The 27,643-nt window shown below is 46.2% G+C and overlaps 1 protein-coding gene across 1 annotated transcript in view; it reads right to left on the minus strand.

The window, feature by feature from the left end:
• Positions 1–5,009: 5,009 nt before the first annotated feature.
• Positions 5,010–27,643, minus strand: part of slc15a4 (solute carrier family 15 member 4) — a 46,033-nt gene continuing 23,399 nt past the window's right edge. The window contains exons 8-9 of the mRNA XM_056276107.1: positions 21,672–21,830; positions 5,010–5,467 (exon numbers count right to left, since the gene is read on the minus strand). Of these exons, the coding sequence (XP_056132082.1) occupies positions 5,316–5,467; positions 21,672–21,830 (311 nt within the window). The 3' untranslated portion in view covers positions 5,010–5,315. The remainder of the gene's footprint in view (positions 5,468–21,671; positions 21,831–27,643) is intronic.

Consider the following 27,643-nt stretch of genomic DNA (forward strand, 5'->3'; position numbering starts at 1 on the left):
GTCTGTGCCGTGGGCGGCCGCCCACTGCAGAGCATCGTTTCCCTCAAAATCAAAAAGATCCAGATCAGTTGCTATGGCGATGCAATGCCGTCAGCCGACAGCATCGGACTCCTCACTTTTCACCCGGCACAGGTGACACCCCCCCCCCCACTCATGTCATCCATACGATGCAACTTCTCATGCGATGCAAACACAACAAATGCAATTTAGGATTTGATGCTTTAATGGCCTGAACAATAACCAGTATCCATTGCTCCAGCACTGACACACTGTACACTTCAAAAACAACTGACCGAGATGATTCACATGACAGAGCAAATATAAAACAGGCAACAAAACAATGAAAGAAAAAATTTCCAACCAACAAAATAGAAACTCAAAATCACAGGCTTCAGAGTGCAACCTAAGAACGGCTCTCGTACAGTGAGTGTACTGTCACCGAGAAGGTTCTGGGCTCATACGCATTGTTATGAACATAGCCTACACCACAGGAGTGTGTTCATGTGTTTTGAGCTGTCGAAAGCGATTTGACTTTTCCTGGTGTGCAACATAGCTCGACAGTATATAGTAACTCCCACTGAGCCCTGAGTTGTGTCTCTCTTTTTAAACAACAGCTCTGTTCCTTGGATTCATATGGAGTCTGAGAACTACGTAGGGAACACATACAAGCAGCATTTCTCTACACAGAATGAAGCTAAAACAAACACAATGCAGACAACTATCAAATAAATATAATCAAACTGTGGCTCCCTTTGCAGGGTTTTCAATATTTTGTTCCATTAGCAAATAAAAATAGTATTTACCTTCAATTTCAAGCCAGCGTGGTAAATTATGAAAATAAAAAAAAGTTGCTGACAGTGTCAGTGGATTATGTTGATTTACTCTAATTATCTGGTACATGTCAAAAATAATCATCACGCTGTAAAAGTTGTGAAGATATTTTACTACAAGCATCTTAGGTCTCCAGTGAGGGTAAACTGTAGATTAAATAAATTACCAGTCGAAAATCATGACAACTTTGGCCTTTGCAAATGAAACACAAATTTAGCCACAGTGTGTGCAGCTGGAGCTTATGATCCAAAACAAAACAGCTATTCAGATTTTTGTTCCTGTTTTTTTTCCTTCAGAAAATAGCATTTACAAGGACCAGTGGCGGCTGGTGCTACAAATTTGTGGGGGGGGGGGGCAATTTACTTAGGCGCAGCCCACCTGACGGCTGCTTTAATGTCCACACAGTCACAGAGTTGTTAAGAAGGACAATGTAGCCTATAGACTTTATCAGGGTTCGTAGACGGTGGATGATTGACAGTCGAGACGAGGCGTGGTGGTGGGTGTGAACATGATTGACAGCCACGAGAATTGTCCAATCACATTAGATCAAAAAAACATTAAAACAATACCAATTCACTGCCAATAAAAGTGGGAGTGTCTGGGGCGGCACAGAACTGCGCCCCCTGGAAAATTTGAAGAAACCAATCAGACAGCAGCCTCGGGTCACCTGCTCGCCACAGGTTTGAGGGTTTACATAAGGTATCGTTTGGCCGACGCCCCTCACCCAGGAAGTATATGTATTCAGACAGAAACCAACCAAACACCATTTGAACCAATATTTAATGGCTGCTGACAGGCGCTCACAGACTGAAAACACTTTTATTTCATCATTATTTGCATTATACAACTAAATTATTTTAACATATTCAAGGAGATTTTCATCTCTTGATATTTGAAGGGGCGGCGCCCCAGCGCCCTGCACTGGCCAGCCGCCACTGACAAGGAGTGTGATGTGAAAGTGTTGTTAGTCATTCACAGTATAGCCACTTTTGGGATTCTACATTCAAATTAAATGACTGACGAACCATGAACTTCACCATGTGGGGAAAAAAATGTCCATTGACTGACTGCTCGCTGGATGTCGTTAGTACGCATCATAATTATTATTATTCACTGTGTTATTCTGGGTCATATTCCCATTTAAATATATTAAACAGCAGAGTCTAATTAAAAAAGACCCCATTCTTCCACTGTATGTCAAAACCTCTTCCTAAAAAAACAACTAACCACAACTGTGATACAAAGGTAAGAAAAACGGTTAGTTGTAATGTTGTGTTCCCACCAAACGCGAAGCCAATTTTCGCCTCGCGTTACTCGCGCGAGTTTGGCCGCAGGATCAAGTACGCGAACCCGTGACGATCAGCTTTCTGCTCCATTTTCTGACGAAAGAACTCCATATCATAAATTTATTGATTATTTTAGCAAAGTATCACATTCATAAGTCATTAGCCATTTCAAACCCCTATTTTTAGTTTTTGAAAATGACACCAAACAATACATTAAGACCATCACTGACTCGAAAAATAAGAAAGCTGTGAAGACTGTCTATTTTTGCAATCTATTTAATGTCTTTACTTGAAGAGTCCCCCTGGCTCCATTTAAATTGGGCTTTTTTTCTGTTTTATTGTTGCTCGTATTAACAACTCTGTTGATTGTATTTGTTGTTGTTCTTGTATGAAAGACATATTTGAATACTGAATATTGTATCTTCTATACAACTTGTTTCATAAAAAATATACATATTTTCAACTCACGAGATTGCCCACCCCTGCTACAGATAGAGACAAGGGCTTCTACGCAAGACGACTCGAGGTGAAAAGGTGGACAATACGAGGATTTTTTTCCTTAAATTTATTCGGTGGAACTATATGAAAAGTCTCCGTTAAAAGTCCGGCGAAGAGTACCGTTGCACATTTCAATTTTGAACGTCCTCGGCGCTTTTTAAGGGGGGAAAAAGTCGTTTGAGACTCATGTTCCAGGTGTGCCTTCTGCTGGTTGTGCTCGCCTCCGTCTACTCGGAGTCGCAGGTGAGGGAGACGCTGACGCCCGTGAGGACCACTCAGACCATTTCCATGTCAGCACACCCTGAACACCTTGTCTAATCAGGAGACTCCCAAACTGGCTCGGACTTTGCATTGACTGCGGGCGAGGATGATGACGATTATGACACACTGTACGATGATGAAGAGGAGTATGATGAGGGGTTCTCTAGAGCTGGTGATGGAGCAACAACTGTGTCAAACAGAAATGTGCACATCGAGCAAAACGAGACGATTAGAAATGAACGAACAAGTGAGGAGAGCCTCTTTGACGAGACGGAGCTTCTTGCAGCTCCGATTGCGGGTGGGCAGTAGGCCTGATGTTCACCGTGCTGCTCATCCTCCTCCTAATCTATCGCATGATGAAGGATGAAGGCGGCTACGGCCTTGGGAAGGAGCCCATCTACAAGAAGGCTCCCACCACCGAGATCTAGGTGTGAACCCTTTAACCCAGCTTCAACTCCCAATCCCTCCCTATTCTGGGCCATGCACGAAGCCCTGCAGTGCCTCCATCGTCGTACCCTTCCCCACGTCTTCCTCCTCTTCCTCTACACACCTGGCCGCATAGTCGGGCTGACGTTATTGTAAGAATTGGAAAATGTTTGGCGGTCTTCTTCTGTGGCCAGCACCGAGTGGGGGATGGTGTGTTTTGATGATGCAACCCACGCTTATACCAACTTGTCCTCCCGTCTAGTTGTCCCGTTTGGTTCATCGTTTTGTAAGTAGATAAACATGTTCCCGTTTTTCCCGTATTAACTGTCAAAATATTCTATGGCCTTCTTTCAGGTTGGGGCGTTTCCCCCTGCTTTTAAGCTGTTGTATATGTGATTTTTTTTTTTTAAGTTTTATATACACTAGTTCAAGATTTTCAGAAGCAAATCCTTTTGAAATGGTTTTATTGTAAGAGTTTCTCCTATCCTTCAGACATGTTTGGTTTGTTTCGAAGCGCTTCGTATTCGTTTTCTTTTATTTTTCATGTGCAGCAGAAAGATTTCTTATGTGGTCAATGTTTAAACCGTTCCGTACGTCAGCCTGGGGACGCTGTGCCGATCAGCCATGTTGTTTGCTGCAGACCTGCGTCCGTTACCAGTTAAATTAGCTTCGGCTACTGAAACAGTGTTTCTCCTCATGGGCAGGAAACCTGCCGTCGTTTCACCAGATCCACGTGTACAAGCTGTCAAGGGGAAGCGGGGCGCCCAGCTGGCTAACTGCTTTGGGGAAAACTGAACAAAGACGTTCAGCAACCCTGACCAGAATGTACCAATACCTGACCGGTGGTGTAAACTGATGGTTTAATCCTACGCCCCGGCCCAAAGGCTTCCGTGTGTTACAGTAAATTGGTTGTGCATTTCAAACAACCATCATTGGAGTGATAGGCCCCTCAAATTGAATTAGACCAAGTTTTTACAGGCACCCCTGATCTCACACACACACACAAGTAAAATCCAGTAATTAATTGATTGATTGATTGACTGATTGATTTTGTCCTTTGTTTTTTCTGGGAGGGGGTGGAATTCGGCTAGTTTGGCTGTGTCTGACAAGATCTGTTAATCCCTGGAAAGACACGTTGCGGTCCTGGTCTGGCCACCCAGCAGGGGGAGCTAACTGCTGCTTAAACTGTCTCACGCGCGACATGTCAATCATCCGTGAGCGGGGAAGCCAGTGAATCACTGGTTTCTGCATGCAGGTCCTGGTTTATTATTGGAAATAAAGCTATTTTCATGCACATTAACATTAAAAAAAAAAAATTTTTTTTCCAACCTGCGCGAATACGCAAACGACGCGACATTCCCGCACTCTATTCGCATCTTTGCATCGACTTTATGTGTAATCTCATCGCGCGAAAAAGACTGCTTCACGTCTGGTGTGAACACAACATCATAAAAAGGCACAAATGAGTTACCGCCACTCCTACAAATAAAAGGTTCAACTAAAAAAAATACAACTCCAATCATAAAAACACTGAAGCCTCGTTCCCGATTACAACACGCATGAATACACGTGGCCTCCTTGGGGCGCGACGCCTCAAGCTAAGTGCAAACGACCAGAGAGGCGACCGAGTAAACGCACAACGGTGAGGAAGTACCGCGGCCACACCGTTTACCTTGCGGCGCCATCATTAACATGTTAAGATGTACGGCGGTGCCCGCACGTCCGCCCGGCGATGTAAAACCATTATCGTCGTAAAACAAGAGTGGGCAGTCCCTATTTTTAAAAGACTAAATAAATTTAGAAAACAATAAATCTCTATTACAACAACGATCATCGTTAGTTACTTCCTCGGAGAGTGTAACCGTTTTAACTCCCAAAATGTGAATACTGGATTATTGAGTATCGGCAAGTCCCGCTGGCGTGGAGTAATGTGAAAGGATAAGGCAGATGTGGTAAAGGGGGGGGAGGGAGGGGGGGGGACACGGGTTTGTGTCCCGAGAGTCAAACCTGGGGTCAAGAGGTGGGCGCACTCTGCCTGTGACTGCCCGCTCTGCCCCTCTGCTTCTCGTATTTGACGGAGATGATGAGGAAGACCAGCAGGGTGATGCCCTGGATCCCCGCCAGCAGGAAGAAGTAGTAGTGCAGAGAGCAGTCGTTGATGTTACCTGCGGAGAGAGAACACAAGTGCCTTTAGAGAACGTGCAGCCCCTCATCCCGAGACGCCCGCGGGCACAGCAGCGGAGACACGGGGGGGGGGGGGACAGAATCCAAATAGCGCTACAAAACAAAAACAAAAAAAAATTCAGCAAAACAACAAAAGGGATGAAAATTGGAAGTTCTCAGAACAAAAGAGACCGCCGCGACGCGCTCGGCGGCGGTCTCGGTTATCTGCGGCGCAAGAGGGCCGCGACGCCACGGCTCTTTCATTACGACGCGCTGTTCCACATAAAGGAACGTGACTTTAAAAGGTAAACTGGGATCGACCTGGCAACGTCCTGCGGCGGGTTTGCTCGCTTTGCTCTCCTGTTGGCAAGGCACGAGACGCCGGACGGAAACGAGCGGCGTGTGGCAGCAGAACGCGGTTCGGTCGGTCCAGATCCAAGACGGGGCTCTTTTCCTCTCCTCGCCGCGGCTGCCACGGGTTCTAAAGGGAGGAAATGGCTGACCCCGACGCTTCTCTGCTGGTAGGGGGAGGCGGCGGTGATGATGTGTGACTGAAGAATGAGAGAGAGCACAGCAACATGGGCTCTCTGTAGTGATGTGGGCCAGCGAGCCTTTCATCAGTATTAAAGGACCGTTTCTTTCCCCCGCGGGGACCAGACGCCATGGGGGGGGGGGGGAGAGCAAAAAATATACCGACGCTTCCGCACCGATTCACTGGAATGAAATACGAGTCGTGCGCCGGCGTGAGGGTGGGCCGGACCAACGGTGACGAACAAACGAATCTGTAGAGAAGGAGAAAGAGAACGAAGACAGTGACTCCATGGCGGGAAGGGGGGGGGGGAGCTTTTCAAAAACCTCTTTATTACACGCCGGAGACACGGCAAACCCATTTCACGGACACTCCATACCAGCTCGGTGATGCACGAGACCGAAAGAGAACCGAGACTCTCCACGGTGACGGTGGTCGCCACCCGGACACTGCTTGGCCTCCCCCTCGTCACATTTTCTATTTCTACACCTTATAAAGCCATATAAGTTTGTCATGGTTTTAATGTTATATCCTTCCCTCACTAAGATGTGCGACTACATTATTTTTACATGGGGATGGCGGTCGCGTGGCTCGGGTCCTGGGCTGCGCCGCTGGCGTCTGGTCACTGCTTGGCATCCTCCTCATCATATTCTTAATATATCTTATAATCCCAATATAATTCTGTTATCCTCTTTCAGTGTTGTGTTGTGTAAACACAACATCCACTGCACGTTGCGCGTCTTGGGAGAGAGATCCCTCCTCTCTCCCCGAGGTTTCTTCCTATTTTCTCTCCCTGTTGAAGGTTTTTTTTTTTTTAGGAGGTTGTTCCTTATCCGATGAGCGGGTCTAAGGACAGGATGTTGTGTTGCTGTAACGCCCCCTGAGGCACATTTGTAAGTTGTGACATTGGGCTACACAAATCAACTTGACTTGACTGAAAAGGCCATCAACAGCACTGCCGGTGTGCTCTCGAAGCATCACGGCTGCTCTTAAGGGCGTGTTTATACCGAAGGTGTCGGTTTCTAATCAAACCTGTGACCCTGTGGTCTCGTGTCCTATCTCAGCGGTCTGACGGCTAGCTCGGGGAGGCCGTCATCCTCATCACCATCAGCATCATCATCATCACCATCACTACGAACCCTTTTGTAACGCGGGTAGTCGATGGAAAACATTCTTACTTCCTGTCCCAGCTCGGAAGGAGAGTCGTAGAAGGACGGACAGCGGACTGAACACTTTTCTTTTTCCAATGACTTTCCCCTTTTTTCTCCCCAGTTGTACCCGGCCAATTGCCCTATTTTCCGAGCCGTCCCGGTCACTGCTCCATCCCCTCTGCCGATCGGGGGGGGGGGGGCTGCAAACTACTACATGCCTCCTCCGATACATGTGGAGTCGCCAGCCGCTTCTTTTCACCTGACAGTGAGGAGTTTCGCCAGCTATAACATAGGCCGTGTTATCGGTTTATAACCCCCTTGAAAGATCTAATTAATATTCACCTGTCTGTGCTGATTGGTTGAGCGTGAATACTGTCGTCATACAGAAGAAACCCTCCGTCTCTTCTGCGAGTGTGAGAGAGAGAGAGAGAGAGAGAGAGAGAGACCCTAACCCATGCTGCCTTCCCTTCTGACGCCGATGGCTAACGTTAGCTACTGAGAAACGTGAGATTTTTAAACCAGCCATGACCGCTACAACGAGCAATCACCCACCGTCTCTTCTGTATGACGACAGTATTCGTACTCAACCAATCGTAGCACAGACAGACGAATATTAATTAGATCTTTCAAGGGGGTTATAAACCTATAACAGGGCCTAAGTTATACCTGAGTTTCGCCGGGGGGACGTAGCGCGTGGGAGGATCACGCTACCCCCCCCCCAAACAGGCGCCCCCGACCGGCCAGAGGAGGCGCTAGTGCAGCGACCAGGACACACACCCACATCCGGCTTCCCACCCGCAGACGCGGCCAATTGTGTCTGTGGGGACGCCCGACCAAGCTGCAGGTAACACGGGGATTCGAACCGCCGATCCCCGTGTTGGTAGGCAGCGGAATAGACCGCCACGCCGCCCGGATGCCCAGACCGAACGCGTCATCACTCCCTCCATGCAGAAAAGTCTCGTGGTATCGGCCAGTGACCGTAGTAGTGGGGGTGTTTAGTGTCTTGCTAAGAGGCAGCCGGTGACGGCGTTATATACTAACTTCAAGTTTTAGTCCTGTGGGTCCAGACTCAAACCAGCAGCGTCCCAGTCAAAAGGTACAACACGTGCTCCAAACATAACCAAAACTGAAGCCCTGCTGCCAAAATCGGAAGGTGCCGTCACTCCCAAACTGGCTGACAGGTGTTTTGAAACAAGGACTCGACAGAACCACAACTTCATGTGTGTTTCTAGACGGTTGTTTACATCAGTAACGCTCAGAAACGATGGGAGCAAAACGGGTCCACCTTTTCAAATGCAGTTGAGAGGAACAACACCAGGCTTATTTCCAATCTAAAAACGCTTCAGATATGTACGTAAATATACCTCAGTTTCATATAGTCAAATAAACCAAACACTGGGCCTTTAACCTTCATCGTACCCTTCCCCACACCAGCGCTGCAGTGTTGCTGGGCTGGGCTGCTTTAGCAGGGAGCCCTGGAGGAGCGCTTCGAACAAATCCTGTTTTCTCCTGCCAGGGTTTAAATATGAAGGGCGAAGAAGAAAACCACTCTCAATCATGCCTGTTTACACATGAACAATGGGAGCAATTGTGTCGGCATTAGAGCAGCTTTTCACCCCTGACCATGCAGAGCCGTTTGGTCGACTCTGTAACCTTCTCGGTGTGATGGAGCCGTGTAGCCGTGCTAATGCGCTGCTAAGAGCCGAGACACTGTGAGGCTTTGCAAGGCAAACTACTCAAACGAGGTTGTTTTTTTTCTTCTTTTCTTTCCTAAAGCGTAGTTGAGCAAAATGCCCTCCGTTGATTTAAAAGCCCCACTGCCAGGCATACTTTTAACAATTTATAACAACACAATGACACAACAGCGGTACCGGTAGTCTACATCCTGCATTATCTTCAAATGGGGAAAATCTGAAAGCCCTGGTGCAATCTGCTGTCAGAGAAAGCCACCTATTAGGGTCTGCATGTGGGACTGTCACACCGCATAAAGAGGCAGGAAAGGAAAAGCAGGTTTGAATTTAATTGGATAAGGGGGGCAATTCTCCAGAAGTTCCCCCGGTTCCCATGGTGGTGCGAGGAGGACGAGAAAGAGTACAGAGAGCGGGGTCTGACAGCCCAGGGACTCCCAACACCTCAGACTAATTACACCTGTCCCTTCAGAGTCCGCAGTACCTTGGGGTCAAGATGACGCCTGTAGACTTAACACGGGATTTCTTCACATTTTCAGTTTATTGTAGATCTTAATTTCGCTACCGGAGCTGAAGTGAGTTCAACATCTTGTACATATCCACTGTTACACTTTTAGCCAGGGCTCAACAGTAAAGCGCCAGATGCCCAACACAATTTATTTTCACAACGGACCAATCAAACGCACAATGTCAACGGCCTGGTGGGCCGGTCATTAACACTGATTAGGTGTAAACTGAAAATACCTCCGACACGCATTTTAACAATGTAAAGCGTTCCCAAACCATCCACCCATCCATCCATTACCCAAACCGCTTACCCTGCTCTCGGGGTCGCGGGGATGCTGAAGCCTATCCCAGCAGTCACTGGGTGACAGGCGGGGAGACACGGACCATCACAGGGCCCACACACATTCACACCTAGGGACAACTTAGTACGGCCGAGTCACCTGACCTACATGTCTTTGGACTGAGGGAGGAAACCGGAGCACCCGGAGGAAACCCACGCAGACACGGGGAGAACATGCAAACTCCACACAAGAGGACGATCCAGGACGACCCCCCAAGGTCGGACTACCCCGGGGCTCGAACCCAGGACCTATTTACTGTGAGGTGACTGCCCTAACCACTGTGCCACCGTGCCGTCATTCCCAAACCAGTTTCCCCAATATAACATTTAGCTGTGTTAACGTTATTGGCTCTGTCGTTTACAAGTTCCTCTCATGTCTGCCTGTAGGTAAGTCAGTCAGCCAGTTAGTCAGCCAGCCAGCCAGCCAGCCAGCCAGTCAGGGCAGTTTCTGCAGCCATCCAAATTCGACCAGGTGCCAGGAAAAAAAACAACAACAAACAAATCAGAAGTGAAAAGCAAAGGTCATCAGAAGACAAAGAACAAAGACAAAGGGAATATGAGAAGAAAAAAAACAAGAAAATGTCAACTCCACCGGCCCGACGGCTGGTCCCGGCACCGTTACCACGACACAACAAATTACAAGTTTACGTTTTTTTGTTTTGTTTTTTTTTTTTTTACACCAGGGGTATTTTTAAAGATCGTTACACCTCGAAGGGGCATTCTTTCCCCCATGTGATCATCCACACATCATTCTATTTATCTCACCTCATCTTTATGTTCCTGCCCACAGAACGCAACGTTTTGCAAATTCTTTTGCAAAAAAAAGCAGCAACATATTTTTTCATACAGATTTTTCCTGAGTTCAAGTCTTTACACACCAGGCGCATGACAAGTTAACGACGTGAGAAAAAAAATCAAGGTGAATTTGATGTAGGCTATAGCCTAACACAGTTTTGAATGTAGAATGAGCAGGATTTGCCCTGGCTCAACAACACCAGAAGGACACGGTCCCCTGACCACAGTGGCCAGAACACATCCCAGTGTACCGGCCAACTCCACGTCACTCTTCATTCCCATCCTCTCCTTCAGTGCTCGTCAGCGGGTGAAAGCCAACCCCAGATTCACTCTCGTTTTGGAATGAGCTTTGTCCACGTGGCGTTTCGCCTCACTAAATTTATGTCTTTTCGGCGCTGTGTCCACCATTGTCGTAGCGTCCTCTTGGATGCATGCTTACGATCTTGATCTGGCACCTGGTCACTGTGTTTTTATTGAGCCCCACTGCCCAAAGGTTGACGCCCAGAAACATCCTGTACACAGCAAAATAAGAAAACACAGGCAGAGGACAGGGTCTCTGCAGATACAGACACCGCCACACATGTCTAGTGGGTCATAAGTGATGATTGAGAGGAATTATTTGGCAGCACGGTGGCCCAATGGTTAGCGCCGTTGCCTCACAGCAAGAAGGTCCTGGGTTCGAACCCCAGGCCGTCCCAGGTCCTCTCTGTGTGGAGTTTGCATGTTCTCCCAGTGTCTGAGGTGGGTTTCCTCTGGATGCTCCGGTTTCCTCCCACCATCAAAAGACATGTTAGGGTTAACACTCTTGTCTGTGCCCCTGAGCAAGGCAATGGAAAGAAGGACTGGTGTTGGTCCCCGGGTGTTGCAGCTACCCACTGTTCCTATACAATAGGATGGGCTAAATGCAGAAGACAAATTTCATTGTAACCTGTACAATGACAAAATAAAGTGACTTTCTTCTTCTTATTTTTGTAAGAGTTTGTTCATTTTTGTACAATGATTTTTAGGGGAAATCCTACTCGTTCTACCTTTAATTAACAAAAAATGTTATCAGTTAACAATGGAGTATTATGGCCATCTGAAAAATATTTGCTGTGTTTGTTTTCAGAATTTTGGGATTAAAATCATTATTTTGAGAATAACCGTCAAAATCCAATTCTGAAAATAAAGTCAAAATTTTGAGACCGAAAGAGACGGACTACTTATTTGATGCTGTGTTGCTCTTGTGGGTGCTGGACGGTGGTGGTTTGTGCTTCATTGAAGACGTGTTACTTCATAAAATGTCCAAAAAACAAAGTTTTTACACTTTTTTAAAACGTAATTTTCTCTTAACTCAAAACATATCAACAGTAATCTCAAAAGTCTTGACTATTTCCCCCCTTTTTTTTTCTTTCGATACTATTTTCCCTGAATAGGTAGCTAAATGAATACCATTGTAGTTACCAGTAGTTAAAATTCTGGCCAGGGGATTTCTTTATGTAGGCAAGCAACTTTAAAAAGTTTGCTGTCTAGTGGTGGGATGGAAGCTCGACAATGAAGTAAGGGGCAAGCAAAACAAAAACAAACAAAAAAACAGGTATTTTTCTACTTAAGTTTTATTGTGTACAGCCTCTGTATACGTATATCTTCTTTAGGTCGTTCAGATGCGCTCATCTTGTAATTACAATATTTCCAATACGACTTGTAGGCAACAATATTTTTGCCGCCTTCCTGAGAGTAGCTAATACAGTCACGACCAATATCAAATGTCACTACGTGCGTCGGTGATCACTGCGTGGACATTTTCCTGTGACCAGAAAAGGTTGCTAGATTTACTGCCATTTGGGCTTAGGAAATAAAGACTTTTTTTTTGTCTTGCCGAGCTGTTGGCAGGGAGAGCAGCTCTGTGCGGGGATTTCAAACTGCGCTCCCATCAGTCCACCTGGTGAATGTCTGCTCTCTGGCCAACAAGATGGAGGAACTGCTGCTCCTAAACGGAGGGGGGGGGGGACTTGCACTTTTCCAGATCTGCCACCCTGTGCCTCATTGAAACCTTAGTGAGCAGATACCGGACACTACACTTCATCTGCTGCAGTTCCAACTCCTCCGAGCGACCGCGAAATTGGGGGGTGGGGGGGGGTGTGTGGGGCATATGGTTCTACTTGTACGAAGGTTGGTGTACGGATGTCACGGTGTTGAAGAAATCATGCAGCCCTCAAGAGGCCTTTTTCAATAACTGTAAACCATTTTATTCACTGTGGCAATTGTCATCATTTATTCTGGTCGGTGTCTACAGCCCACCCCGGGCCTGTGTTAATGAGGCATTAAAACACTTGGCTGATCAAATTACAAACATGGAATGCAAATATCCAGACTCCCTTCTTAGTATCCTTGGGGATTTTAACAGCGCAAACCTCAGCCATGAACTGCAAAGATACAGACAGCATGTTAAATGTCCCACCAGGGACAAAATCACTCTGGATCATTGCTACACAATATTAAAGGACGCCTATCACTCTGTCCCCCGTGCAGCCCCGGGCCTCTCTGATCACTGTCTGATTCATCTTCTCCCAACCTACAGACAGAAACTAAAATCTGCAAAGCCTTTGGTCAAAACTGTGAAGAAATGGACCAATCAGTCAAAACTGGAGCTCCTGGCCTGCCTCGACTGCACTGATTGGAGTGTTTTTGAGGCTTCATCTACAGACCTGGGCAAACTTACTGACACTTCAACTTTTGTGAGGACATGTGCGTGCCCACCAAAACTTTCTGTGCCTTCGACAACAATAAGCCCTGAATCGCAGCAAAACTCAGGCAGCTTTGTCAGGCCAAACAGGAAGCCTAAGTGGAGTAAGGATCTGGTGTAAACCCCAGCTAGAAATACACCCATGTGTCAGAGCATGTACTTTGGCTGAGAGTTCGGGATTTGTATGATAAAATGGTATGGGACTACCAAGTTAAATTAACTGTCTTTTATGGGGGATCCATTAACTCTTATGGAGACTCCCTGACCACCTGAGCCCCCCCTCCCCAATTCTAACTTTGACTATGACCCTAGCCAAATGGTCAGAAAAGTGTCCGGTGCTCTGGTTCACCTCACAAAGTGAAAAAAGATACAATGCAAATAAGAATCTTCCATTGCCTTTACACCATCCCAACAGACTGAAAGCAGGGACTATCACATCAACTGCCATGAGTGATGAAAAGAAATGCTACCAGTTTAGCAAGGGTCTGTGAGGGATCCCTCACACTGCATTGGACAGTGGTGTCACAGTGTGCCTTCTCTTGATATAGCCTGCGTGCAAGACTCCTTGTTGATGTGCATTATTTAACATGGTGCCTTTTGGTACTGATCAGAGAACAGGATTGCCAGATCTGAAACAAAGCGCTTACATGTTCCTTTCTGCCCTGAGCTGAGCAGGTCGCAATCAGCAGTGTCGCCAGGCATACAAATGATTCTCTTTCTGGCTCATTGTTATATCTGTACACTTGAGGATAATTAGAAATGAAAAACAATAAAGAGAAACCGTAACGATAGTACATATCACACAGGTGTGATTCTTTGCTAATGCATGGACCGTCCATCATCAAATCTTTGATCTCATAGTCAAAGGACCAGAAAGCTGGTTTGAAATTGTGGAGCACTGCCAGAGCATAAATGAAATGGGAGGCAAATGAAAACCCAGAATTTTTTTTTTTTAACCCTACCTTGATTTCAGCCAATTCTGTTGGTCTTCTCAATCGGGGGAACAAATTAAAATGTAAGAAATGGATCAGAAAACCAAGCACCGTTTGAATAATTCATGGAGTTCAAAACAATGTAGTTGAGAGGGGAAAGGGGGAGCGCATTTGCAGCAAGAGTGCTTGTATTTCAGATCAATAATTTACCTTAACAGATAAAAGACCAAGAGACTGCTGCAGTCTTAATTACCAGAGCAGTATGGTTTACAGAAGGCAAGCCGCAAAGTGCATTCAAATTATGCATGTTGAGTTAGAGGGAGGGGGGCACACTGGCCCAGTACAGTGTTAAATAAAAGATGATTAATGACGATTAAAAATTTAGACAGAAATGTGCACTATATGAAAATACCAGAATTTAATGAATAGCATTACAACAAATTTAAATTACCAACTCAGACAAAAGCCTCTGTAGCATTTATAAGATGTGAACAATTTGCTAAAGGAAGGGTGCAGAATATCCTTATCTATTTGTTCATGTATATCTGTCCATTTATCCAGTTGGTAATTTAGAAAAATGCTATAAAAAACAACCCATTTTAATTGACTGTGACTATTTCAAAGTACAATATAACTCTTATATCATGCTCATTCCAGCTCTATATTTTTATTCTAGAGCTCCACTAGAGTAGCTTTGCATGATTCACAGATAAAAAAAAAAAATCCTCATTTATCATAAATTGGCCCTTTATGCAGCCCCTCAGTTCATCCTCTGAAACAAGCCATTTAACTTTGCTTTAACCGTGTCTTTAAGGCCCCCCTCCCTAAAAGCCCATTGCTTTCTTCTGATTGCCCAACTTCCGGAAGCCTGCCGATGGGTTGCGCTCAATCCGCGTAAGCGCCGGTGTTGAATCATATTCCGTTTCCCCGTCGGGATTTGTTTCCCCCTAGCCAGAGTTCGATAACACCAGGACGCTTTATTAACTTTAACCCTAACCTCAACCTAACTCTATGCTTAACCTAACACCTGCCTTAGCTAATCTGTTTCTATGCGAGCGCTTTCATCTGGCGAGAGGGAAACACATCTCGCCGGGGAAACAGAGTTCGCTACAACACCGGTGTAGGGAGGTTCCGTAAGCAAACTATAAACCTACTAAGTAACATAATTGATCGTCTTTGATGTGAAATGGCAACTTCTCAGATCCATCCGTACATGTTCGAGGCCAAATACGATCTGGAATATGAGAGTGGACAACACGAATGTTGGAACTCCTTTGGTTCTCCTTGCCCACTATGTCCTGTTATCCAAAGGAGTTGAATCAAGTGCAACTGGACTTGGTATATATCCGTGAAGACGTTTCGCCTCTCATCCAAGAGGCTTCCTCAGTTCGTGCCTTTCTGACTAGACGAAGCTAGTCAGCCTAGCTTATCATGGTTATCCTTTGGATAACCATGATATACAAAGTACTGCTGTTTCCTTTGTGAATGGGATAGCCGTGCTAAAGAGTCACATTACATTAAAAAGAACTGGCTGCTCTGTAAGCATTTCGCTCCAGGGCAGAAAAGTGTGGCGCATAAACCACTTGTCGACCGAACAAAGATATTTCTGCCTCCTCTTCCTCCAAAGAGGAGACAGAACTCGGATTGATGAAACCATGAAATGCAACATGTCATTGAAAATTCATTTTCTGCATTCACACTTGGACTACTTCCCTGCTGATATTGGTGCAGTCAGTGACGAACATGGTGAAAGGTTTCACCAGGACATTGTGACCATGGAAAAGAGGTATCGTGGCAACTGGAATCCATCTGGCAGTTCCGATAACACCGAGGACGGTCTGGTGGCAGCCTCGCCTGGCGTTGACTGTGTTTTGGTGTTGTTGTGTGGAGTGCCGGGAGGTGTGTCAAGGTTGTCTGGCTGGGTGTTTGGCTGGGACAGCTGGCGTTAGATCAGCTGGGGGAGCCTGGTCTGCTGCGTCCGGTGGGCCCAAGGACCACGGCCCTGCCCGGAGCTCTGCCCGAAGAGGAAGCACCGAGGGCGGTCTGACAGCACGCGGAAGTGGGGCAGGCTAAGCTAACTGCTAGCCCATGAAGAACGGAGGTTCTGACAGTCATCCTGGCTGGTGTTCGCACTCTTGGACAGTGAAAAAAATTTTTTTAAAAATATGTTGGATCTTCGTGTTTTGATATTTTTGTAGTTTTTCTGTAGTTTGGATATATGTGTTCTTGTAGTTTGGATATGTGTTTTTGTCTTTGTGTTGGCCGTGCCCAGAAAACCTCCAAAGGAAGGCACCCAGGAGGCATCCTAATCAGATGCCCGAACCACCTCAACTGGCTCCCTTCGACGTGAAGGAGCAGCGGCTCTACTCCGAGCTCCCTCCGGATGTCCGAGCTCCTCACCCTATCTCTAAGGCTGAGCCCAGACACCCTACGGAGGGAACTCATTTCAGCCGCTTGTATCCGCGATCTCACTCATTGTCTGCACTGAAACTGTATTCACAAGCTATTTGGTCCAACAAACATTTCAGAAATATAATGTTACTTACAGCTTGTGCTTCTACAGATGGTCTTTTAGCACCAGCCTAGCCAAAAATCTAGCTTCATATTGGGCTCTTGAGGAAAGAGTCCTCTGTGAAGTGGCGTGAACAAGCAAACACGCTGGCATATGGCTGTTGTTGGCCCGGGAAAAAAAAAACTATCCAATGTTGTCTGGTGCTTTCTTCTTTAGGAAAGGCAAACAAATCAAAAATCCAGCATCGAACTGTACCCGGTTCAGGTAGCAGTCCTCAGTAAAATGATGGGGACAAAATAGAAGGTTGGGATTATACTGCCGAAGAATAGTGGTAAAAAGGAATTTTAACTACTGATTCTTCGCTTCCTCTTCCTTTTGAAGTCCATATGAAGATAATTTACCTTCGCGCTGAAGAAAATAGCGTCTTCACGACACTGCAATACACACTAACCAAACTTCCCGGCTTCCGCTCTACCTTTGTTTGAGTCCTCATACCTAACTTTGTTTGAGGGCGGCCCAAACTAGCCTAGGCGGGCATTATGAAAATGTGTTACATACAACTATGTGTTACATATGTGTTACATATGTGTTACATAGTGACGTAGACAAGTTACGGGAGAAAACGCTGGACTACAAACGAGGCGTTTCATGCGGTGTTTTCTGTTGGAGAAAATAACTCCCTTTGGCGTGAACTATGGGCTTTGTATTTACAGACGTTTTACATGCACCCCCCAGCTATATAACACAACACACTAAAGGAAAGGGAAAACCCAAAAAGCATGATATGACCTCTTTAAAACAATAATTCAACTTGGCCCTGCAATGGACTTGAGACCCATCTCCCTACCTTTTTCAAAAAATATGCCATTAAAAAATTAACACCCGGGGCATCTGGGTGGCATAGCGGTTTATTCTGTTGCCTACCAACACGGGGATCGGCGGTTTGAATCCCCGCGTTAACCTCCGGCTTGGTCGGGCGGCCTACAGACACAATTGGCTGTGTCTGCAGGTGGGAAGCCGGATGTGGGTATGTGTCCTGGTCACTGCACCAGCACCTCCTCTGGTCGGTCGGGGCGCCTGTTCGGGGGGGGAGGGGGAACTGGGGGGAATAGCATGATCCCCCCACGCGCTACATCCCCCTGGTGAAACTCCTCACTGTCAGGTGAAAAGAAGTGGCTGGCGACTCCACATGTATCGGAGGAGGCATGTGGTAGTCTGCAGACTCCCCCCCTTCCCCGATATCGGCAGAGGGGGTGGAGCAGCTTGGAAGAGTGGGGTAATTGGCCAGATACAATTGGGGAGAAAAAGGGGGGGTTAACAACCCCCTTTTAACTGTGTACCCCCATTTTGAAATGTAATAGTCCCACATGGATGGATGGATGGATGATTTCACTAAGTGTTTAATTCTGTTAATGGCTGCTGTTTTACCTAAAAATACTTCAAGATACACTAGATTTGAAAATCTTTGTCTTTGCTCATCCCTCAGTAAGGAATGAAGCGCGAGTGGAAAAACGACCTAAAATCCCAGTAACGTCTCCATTTATGCACCGAGCCTGAGAAATTGTGCAAGGTTTCAATTCTGTAATGGTTCTGCTCTAATTTCATTAAACATTAAGTCAAGCTCTACCCCCTCTTTTTAACCCGTGCCCCCGAGGGCCCACTTGGCTGCTAAGCTCTTTCAAAATTAGGGGGAGGCTAATTACAGCAGTGAAAGACAAAACAAGGACTTGCTGTAAAAACCATTAATGAAGGCCATAAATATTTGACAGGTGTTTAAGAGGCAAATGCTGAGCAGGGAAAGGGAACGTGCGAGGCAGTCGATATGGACAACCGTGCCACGAGCCTGATTTGAGAGATAATTTGCAAGATAGATGGAGGCTCCACAACATACGCTAGATAGTCACAAAAACCTACATGTACAATAACTACTTAGTTACAAATGATACTGAGATTACCCCTCATTTGGGCCAATTTGTCTGCTGGTGGGGTTGTTTGAGCATATCATGTGAGTCAAGATGAAGTGGGTCAATATCAATTTAGGGAGAACTTCTGAGAGCCCCAACATCTTAATGCTTCAGTGCATTCATTGCCATCTTCTGGCTCTCAACGAAATTAGATAGGGACTCGAAGCATGCTTGTTTTTATAGCTATTTACAGCAGCGGTTCTCTGGCTCATAAAACTTTTTGAGTAGTGCCGGAGCTTTCTAAACTCCTGCAAGGTACAAGCTAGTCTACCAGAGCACACGCATCACCCCCCCCCCTGCCTAAGCTTAAATCCAATTTTTAATGTCTGACAACATGATATCTATGTAAATGCTGAAATATTTTTAAAAAAGAGCTGAATTCTTAGAGGACACCCTTTTGTTGGGGAGGGGGGATCCCCCCCCCCTTTTTCTCCCCAATTGTACCCATCCAATTGCCCCACTCTTCCAAGCCGTCCCAGTCGCTGCTCCACCCCCTCTGCCGATCCGGGGAGGGCTGCAGACTACCACATGCCTACTCTGATACATGTGGAGTTGCCAGCTGCTTCTTTTCACCTGACAGTGAGGAGTTTCACCAGGGGGACGTAGCACATGGGAGGATCACGCTATTCCCCCCAGTCCCCCCCCCCGAACAGGCACCGACCAACCAGAGGAGGCACTAGTGCAGCGACCAGTAGACATACCCACATCCGGGTTCCCCACCCACAGACACGGCTAATTGTGTCTAGGGATGCCCGACCAAGCCAGAGGCAACACAGGGATTCGAACCAGCGATGTTGGTAGGCAACGGAATAGACCGCTATGCTACCCAAATGCCCGACAACAGAGAATAAGAGTTAGCTACAGTTTTCCCGATCTGACATTAAACAGTCCCCATTGAAACACTGACATTTCACAGCGTATCATCAGGCACTTCAAGAGGACGTGAATGCCAGCTCCCATTGAGCGTCAGGTCACGTCTCACACACCTGATCCCAGACCAGTCAGTACTTGAACCCTAAACAAAGAAAGAGCCTTTCTTGTCATGTGATAGCAGCGTCTTATGCACACCATTTCCTTTGGCTAAAGGGTACTCATTCAAAGGCAGAAATAAACAGAAGACAGAACAAAATTCCAGGTAATCAAAGTCACTTCCTGTTTCAACAATGTGCTTGTAAAGAAACAGTTGTTGAAAGGTGGGCCTTAAATTGATACGGCCCCCCGGGTCAAATGGGCAGCACGCTGTCTTTGTCAGTGGAGGATGTGATGGTTTTGCTGCACCACCTCCTTGAATAGCAAACAAAACCATGTGATGCATGACCAAATCTCTGGGTATAACCAACGGGAGCGACCACGTACAGGCAGATTTGAAGGCTCAATGATTCCAAAACATGAAGCCAACGTACCGAGTAAAGGAACTGAGAACACGCGTGCCTATAACAGTTTTGAATGAAGGGTCATTTCTTAAATCTAGCTATCATTAGGACTTTTTTCGTATGTGTTGACTGATTCTAGCTCGTGCAGGGCGGGGAGAGACGGAGGCAGAGCGTTATTCAATAATTGAGTATGTGTACCAGGATGAGCCGGCAGAACTACCTCTCGTAATGACCCAGGGGCAGCTTTACATAAGAGGACGAGGGCTATGTAATCAGCCCCCCAGCCTGTGATTAATGTTGGTCTTCTGTCCCCAGGCCTGCATGTTTCAGCACAACCCCAGCTTCTGTTTACAGCTCGCCACATTGCCCCCGGCCATCTAATATAGAAGCCAACAGGTAAAACCGTGCAGACAGTGGTGTAGGGAAAGAAAAAAAAAATCACAGCTGCAGTAAGCAAACTGCATGGTTTGTGACTGTCCATGATGCTTTATGCCACTTATCTTTAATCAATGGCCGCCGTGAAGTTTTACTCTGTTTCTCTGGGTCAGTCGCCGTTTAGGTGACTTGTTCTGGGAAGCAGTGAGGGAAAAGCGATTTTACGGGCGATCCGGTCCCGGTTTAACAGTCAAATGATGCTCACTAAATATACAGCCCCTCAGGCAAGGCGATGTGGGGAAAGGGATTTATAAAGTCGTGCCAAGCATCTCCGCGTGGTAACATCATCAAAAAAATACCTCCCAACCTGTCAGTCCACTGTATTAATGAGCTATTAGGTGCTTGTGGGTAAACAATTTACAGTGCTGGTGTATTTACTGCACGCTCACGAGAAAGTGCATCTGGTCTGGAAGGCTCCTCTCGCCTGGGTGCCCATCCATCTGCTGCCACGACCATGCTATTCACTCTATCATCCGGACAGATTTACACAAACCTTTTGTCGTTAGTCTGACACGTCTATTTATTACTGAAAATGCTCTTAAACCGGAGGGACCATGCGGCGCATTGTCCCCCCTTCTCTGTGACTAATTTACAAACTCCTTAAGTGGATTTTAAATCAAGACCAGCCATGGAAATTCTTGTGACACGTCCCCGGAAAATGGATTTCTTTATTCTGAATCCATACCCAGAATTCTATTGAGAGTCCACACATACAGTCGAAGTGCACAATCAATACGGCACGCCACATGCACTTGGCATCCACCAGCAGACCTGACAACTTTATACACACTGGATGCTCTGGTGGTGTTGAGATGGGCTTACGATATTGGAAACAGCATTTTCTTTTCTGGAAGACTGTTTTGGTAGAGATCAATGACCACTGTGTCGGCAGCAGTTTAAAGAGATCAGGCTCATAATTCAAATTCGGTGGTGGACAAAGTACAGCACATCTCCGTCGCAACCATCCCTCGCCTCTGCCCGCTTATAGAAAGGCTGCGGGTCAATACCGTTCACAATAATCCAACACCAATTAGGTCAAATTGCTTCTTTCTGAGCAACTTTAGGACCTACGTTCAACAAAGGCTGGTAGTTCGATAACTTGTTTCCTGAAGCGACCACCTCACAGAACAATCAGCAGCATTCAAAGCTCCTTGATCAATGTACTGTGAAACATTACAATGGCACTGACACAGACTACACAAGATCCTCTCACAAGACAACCAGACTGGCTAAAACCAGAATTGCTCTTTCTTACCAAAGTCTTTATGGGAGGACATCCAACCGATCGCCTTGAGGGACACGATAGCAAGTAAGCCAGAGCCCACGAAGGAGCCAATCCCAGAGAAGAAGAAGAACAATCCCATGATGGCGCTCTGCATGGATTTAGGTGCTGCTGAGTATGCAAACTCCAGACCTGCGACAAAGAGCATAAAAAAACCCAAGATCTTCACTGTTTGGTTTTAAATCTTTGAAGCATCACAGACAGATACAGTAAGTACATTTCATACACTGTAAACAACCATTAGCAAGTGAAGGAGAACTTCTCATATGGCATTTACCACCCAGACCAGTGAGCATATGAATGAATGTTTAGATGATCGGTGTTTAATCATTCATGCTTTGCCTGACACTGGTACACATGCAACACAGTTCACTTCTGGAGCAGAGGGGCAATTGAACAGACAATATTTATCTGTCTGCACAATCTGTGTGCCGCTACGCTGGGTTCTGGAAAAATGAGGAGAGCTTAAGATGCTGTGGTCAGCAGAACCCTACACTGTATTGAACAATGCTATTGACAGAATTTTGTAAAAAAAGAAGATGTATTAGTGTGAATTAAAGCCAAACGTGTCTCCCATTGAACACTGTGTCCAAATGAACTGTGGAGAACATGTTTTTTCCCCTTTTGTTATCATCAAGGGCTTTCCTCCAGACAAGGAGGCACCGAATTTCTGAGTAGTGCTTTGCATACATGCTTACTTAACTTGAGCCTTATTAAGTTATCTGTCACTTGTTAATTACTCCCTGGAGGATTCTTCCTCTCTTGCCCTGTGAGACGATCACCCTTTCTATATGCTAACTACTCTTGTTTATACACATAACACCGGTATACACTACCGTTCAAAAGTTTGGGATCACCCAAACAATTTTGTGTTTTCCATGAAAAGTCACACTTATTCACCACCATATGCTGTGAAATGAATAGAAAATAGAGTCAAGACATTGACAAGGTTAGAAATAATGATTTTTATTTGAAATAAGATTTTTTTTACATCAAACTTTGCTTTCGTCAAAGAATCCTCCATTTGCAGCAATTACAGCATTGCAGACCTTTGGCATTCTAGCTGTTAATTTGTTGAGGTAATCTGGAGAAATTGCACCCCACGCTTCCAGAAGCAGCTCCCACAAGTTGGATTGGTTGGATGGGCACTTCTTTGAGCAGATTGAGTTTCTGGAGCATCACATTTGTGGGGTCAATTAAACGCTCAAAATGGCCAGAAAAAGAGAACTTTCATCTGAAACTCGACAGTCTATTCTTGTTCTTAGAAATGAAGGCTATTCCATGCGAGAAATTGCTAAGAAATTGAAGATTTCCTACACCGGTGTGTACTACTCCCTTCAGAGGACAGCACAAACAGGCTCTAACCAGAGTAGAAAAAGAAGTGGGAGGCCGCGTTGCACAACTGAGCAAGAAGATAAGTACATTAGAGTCTCTAGTTTGAGAAACAGACGCCTCACAGGTCCCCAACTGGCATCTTCATTAAATAGTACCTGTTAGAGCCTGTTTGTGCTGTCCTCTGAAGGGAGTAGTACACACCGGTGTAGGAAATCTTCAATTTCTTAGCAATTTCTAGCATTGGAATAGCCTTCATATCTAAGAACAAGAATAGACTGTCGAGTTTCAGATGAAAGTTCTCTTTTTCTGGCCATTTTGAGCGTTTAATTGACCCCACAAATGTGATGCTCCAGAAACTCAATCTGCTCAAAGAAGTGCCCATCCAACCAATCCAACTTGTGGGAGCTGCTTCTGGAAGCGTGGGGTGCAATTTCTCCAGATTACCTCAACAAATTAACAGCTAGAATGCCAAAGGTCTGCAATGCTGTAATTGCTGCAAATGGAGGATTCTTTGACGAAAGCAAAGTTTGATGTAAAAAAATCTTATTTCAAATACAAATCATTATTTCTAACCTTGTCAATGTCTTGACTCTATTTTCTATTCATTTCACAACATATGGTGGTGAATAAGTGTGACTTTTCATGGAAAACACGAAATTGTTTGGGTGATCCCAAACTTTTGAACGGTAGTGTATGTCCCAGGCTAAACCCGGCGGTGTCCAGTGTTAATCCATTTACATTGTTTTCACCTTGCTGCTGGAGCCAGTAAGTCTATCACACAACTGTGAATGAAACTGATACAACCCTGTGAATCAGAAATACGTCCTATGTGTATTGCTATTCACCTGTATAAAAAGACGTAATCCTCTATATTCGGTGAGGCCAGTCCATCAGAACCGCTGTAGCTATGCTGCTGGTCTCCCTTGCCCGCAACAGCAAAAATTTAAAACTAACTAAACTTTTCACTCTATGAGTGTCGACTTTAAGAATTTATTTTGCCGCTGGAAAATTCTTCCACAGAACTGATTCAGCTTTCTGGGATTTCTACACCTGGATTAGTGATCATGCATCAAGACCTATACTGTATTGTACATAAATCATCGTGGGTCTGGGGCCAGCGCTGCCAGCATGTCACAACACCCCTGAATAGATACAGTCTGTATTCTGCACTGTAGAACATTTACAGTGCAGGTGAGACACAAAATCTAAGTGCCTAGAACACAACTACTATAACTATGTTATATGGGTTTCCCTAATGGATCGGGGAGTGACAACCTCCACCCAGTGCCGGTGTCAGAAGATGGCGGCGCGAATTCACATTTGCAGTGGCCTCACCCAGTACTGTCCATGCAGTGTCTTTGTCCACGTCTGCATCTGGGTTTTGTCTTCGTTTGAGAGTGGGGCAGGCTGGGCTGGTGCTGGGCCATGCGGACCGGCGGTTCTGATGGCACCGAGGACGGTCTGGACTTTGGTGTTTTTGGTGTCATCGTGGGGGGTGCGGGGAGTTGTGTCGAGGGTGTCTGGCTGGGGGGGGGGCTGGTGCTGGATTGGCTGGGAGAGCTTGGTCTGCTTCGTCCGGCGGGCCCTGGGACCACGGCCCCTGCCTGGAGCTGCGTCCAAGGAGGAGGCGCGAGGGCGGTCTGACAGGACGCGAAGGCGGGGCGGGTTGGGCTGGCTGCTGGCCCATGCGGACCGGCGGTCCCGACATTCATCCTGGCTGGCGTTCGCTCCCTTCGACAGTGATTTTTTTTGTTTACTTCTGATGTATGTGTTGGTTTAGATAAGTGTTTTCTTGTGGTTTTTGGAAGTGTTTTTGTCTTTGTGTTGTACTGCTGTGGGCAACGGCATTTCATTTCATTTCATGTACATAAGTGCATGAAGTGAAATGACAAATAAAGTGTTCCTGATTCCTATGTGTCTTTTATGATACAACACCAAAAGGCTTAAAGCTGAAATCCACTACTTTCCTTCATTAATAAGTTATTTGATCCATTTGAAACTTGATGTGGCAATTCTGTTGGAAAGGCAATCAATATTACAGTAGAAAAGTGTTCCGAATAGACCTACCGTCACTAATTTTCTTACAAACGAGGTTCCGCAGCCATCGTCGCTTGTGTGCCGTCGGCTCGGCAGTAAACAGTTCCCACCCTCGCAAAAATGGCATCGTAAGACCAAAGCTCACACAGGCAATCGAACGCACTACAAACTTCATCCAACTTAACTGCAATGCTGTTCTACTGTAATACTGTCCAACCAAAAGCATCGGTACACCTGCATCACATTTCAGTCTTTTTTCCTGCTGGGGTTGTTTCCTACACCTACAGGTTTGCCACTGCACCAGTTGGTGTGACCTGATCAAGGTGAAGATGCCAGTAAGTTTTATGTGACCTCACTCCGATGTCCAAAGGGGATAAAATAACTATTCATTAGGGCGTCCGGGTGGTGTGGCGGTCTATTCCGTTGTCTACCAATGCGGGGATCACCGGTTCGAATCCCCGTGTTGCCTCTGGCTTGGTCAAGCATCCCTAAAGACACAATTGGCTGTGTCTGCGGGTGAGAAGCCGGATGTGGGTATGTGTCCTGGTCGCTGAATTAGCGCCTCCTCTGGTCGGTCGGGGCGCCTGGTCGGCGGCGGGGGGGGAATAGTGTGATCCTCCCATGCGCTATATCCCCCTGGTGAAACTCCTCACTGTCAGGTGAAAAGAAGCTGACAGACCCTCTAGAGTGCTGTCAGTGTCACAGAGACGATCGTGAACTGTTCTAGAGTTTGACGCGATGGCCAGTTTGGAATGCATAATCAATACAATCTTGTTCTCAATGTGCAGAAGACGAAGGAGCTGATTGTGGACTTCAGGAGGTCTAGAAGCTGCAGCCACTCCCCCATACACATCAATGGGGTGGAAGTGGAGCATGTCTTTAAATTCCTTGAAGTCCACATCAGCAAGGAACTTTCCTGGACATCAAACACCCAGGCCCTCGTGAAAAAGGCCCATCAACGCCTGCATTTCCTGAGGAGCGCCCGTCTATCCCCCAAAATAATCACCAACTTCTACCACTGCACCACAGAGAGCATCCTGACCAGCTGCATCTCAGTGTGGTACGGCAACTGCACCTCAGGAGACCAGAAAGCTCTGCAGCGGGTCGTCAAGGCGGCCCAGCATATCACCGGTACCAAGCTCCCAGCCATAAAAGACATTTATCACAAAGGCTGCCTTCGAAGGGGCCTCGGCATCAGCAGAGATCCCGCCCACCCCAACCATGGACTGTTCTACCCCCTGCGCTCTGGGAGGCGCTACAGGAGCCTCAGAGGCTTGAAAACAGTTTGGTTACCCACTGAATGTCTGTGAATATTTTTAAATATTTGTACTCGTGCTCTTTTTTAAAACTTATTTTTGGCTCTTCGTCTTCGTTTGTGTATATCTTAAACTGTGTTTGCTGTGTCTGTCTGTCTGTCTGTCTTGCACTGTTTGCCATTGTTTTTAATGACAATAAATTGAATTGAACTGAATTGAATTAAAGCCTTAAGATGGATGTTCTCGGGCTTTTACAACCTTTCTAGTTGTAACCTCAAAGAGTTTGGGTCTTGTTACTATGGGTATGAGAGAATCCTTACCCAAAGAGTAAAATGATAAAATACACTCGACCCACTCAACTGATAAGTGACCCAGCATGAATTGACCACACGACAGCATCGGGTCGACAGCTAATGTCTTCATGGGGTCAGTGTTCTGCGGTGCCATTGTTTACGCATCTGGTAAGTGTAGCACAACTCTCAAGCAACTCCTGGAGATGTGGTTATTTCTGGAAAAACTAAAGTCGATATTCCACGTTTCATGAAAGCTAAAGAAAGGATTGCAAAGAAGGTTGAGGGAAGGAAGAGAAAAAGCAATGCGGAGAGGAAAAAACACATCAACACATTCTTTTTGCACTTTTAGAGAGTCGTGTGCCTGCAGGCGGACATTGATAATTTCATGGCACCCTCAAATACGTGATTTTTTTTTTTAAATGAGGCCCTATAACTACATCTGTCAGGAGAGATTAGGAGGCTGTGGTTAACTAAGTTTGCCTTGTAGGACCTTCCTCGGAGGGGGACAGAACACGTTTTTTTTTTCCCATTTCTTCTTTTTTCTTTTTCCCATTTCCAAAAGATACCTGAACTGGTCCTGGGAGAAGAAAAAAAAAACTAGCCTTATGAACGCAAAAAAAAAAGAAAGAGCGAGAGCGAGAGCGAGCGAGATAAGAACGTGGCAACATAGGCTATTACTCAGCAGAAAACACCAATGACCTTTCTAGAAGTCTGCACAAAGATTCAGTATTTATACCCGAAGCTAACCTTCTGATACCAACAAACACTGGTCAATAGCCACGCATATCACCGAGGATTAGAAGATACACGAGCTGGTGTCCGGGTGGCGTGGCGTTCTATTCCGTTGCCTACCAACACGAGGATCGCCGGTTCGAATCCCCGTGTTGCCTCCGGCTTGGTCGGGTGTCCCTACAGACACAATCGGCCATGTCTGCGCATGGGAAGCCGGACGTGGGCAGGTGTCCTGGCCGCTGCACTAGCGCCTCCTCCGGTTCGTCAGGGCGCCTGTTCAGGGGGGAGGGGG

The sequence above is a fragment of the Lampris incognitus genome, chromosome 1, assembly GCF_029633865.1.
Source record: "Lampris incognitus isolate fLamInc1 chromosome 1, fLamInc1.hap2, whole genome shotgun sequence".
Taxonomy (NCBI): domain Eukaryota; kingdom Metazoa; phylum Chordata; class Actinopteri; order Lampriformes; family Lampridae; genus Lampris; species Lampris incognitus.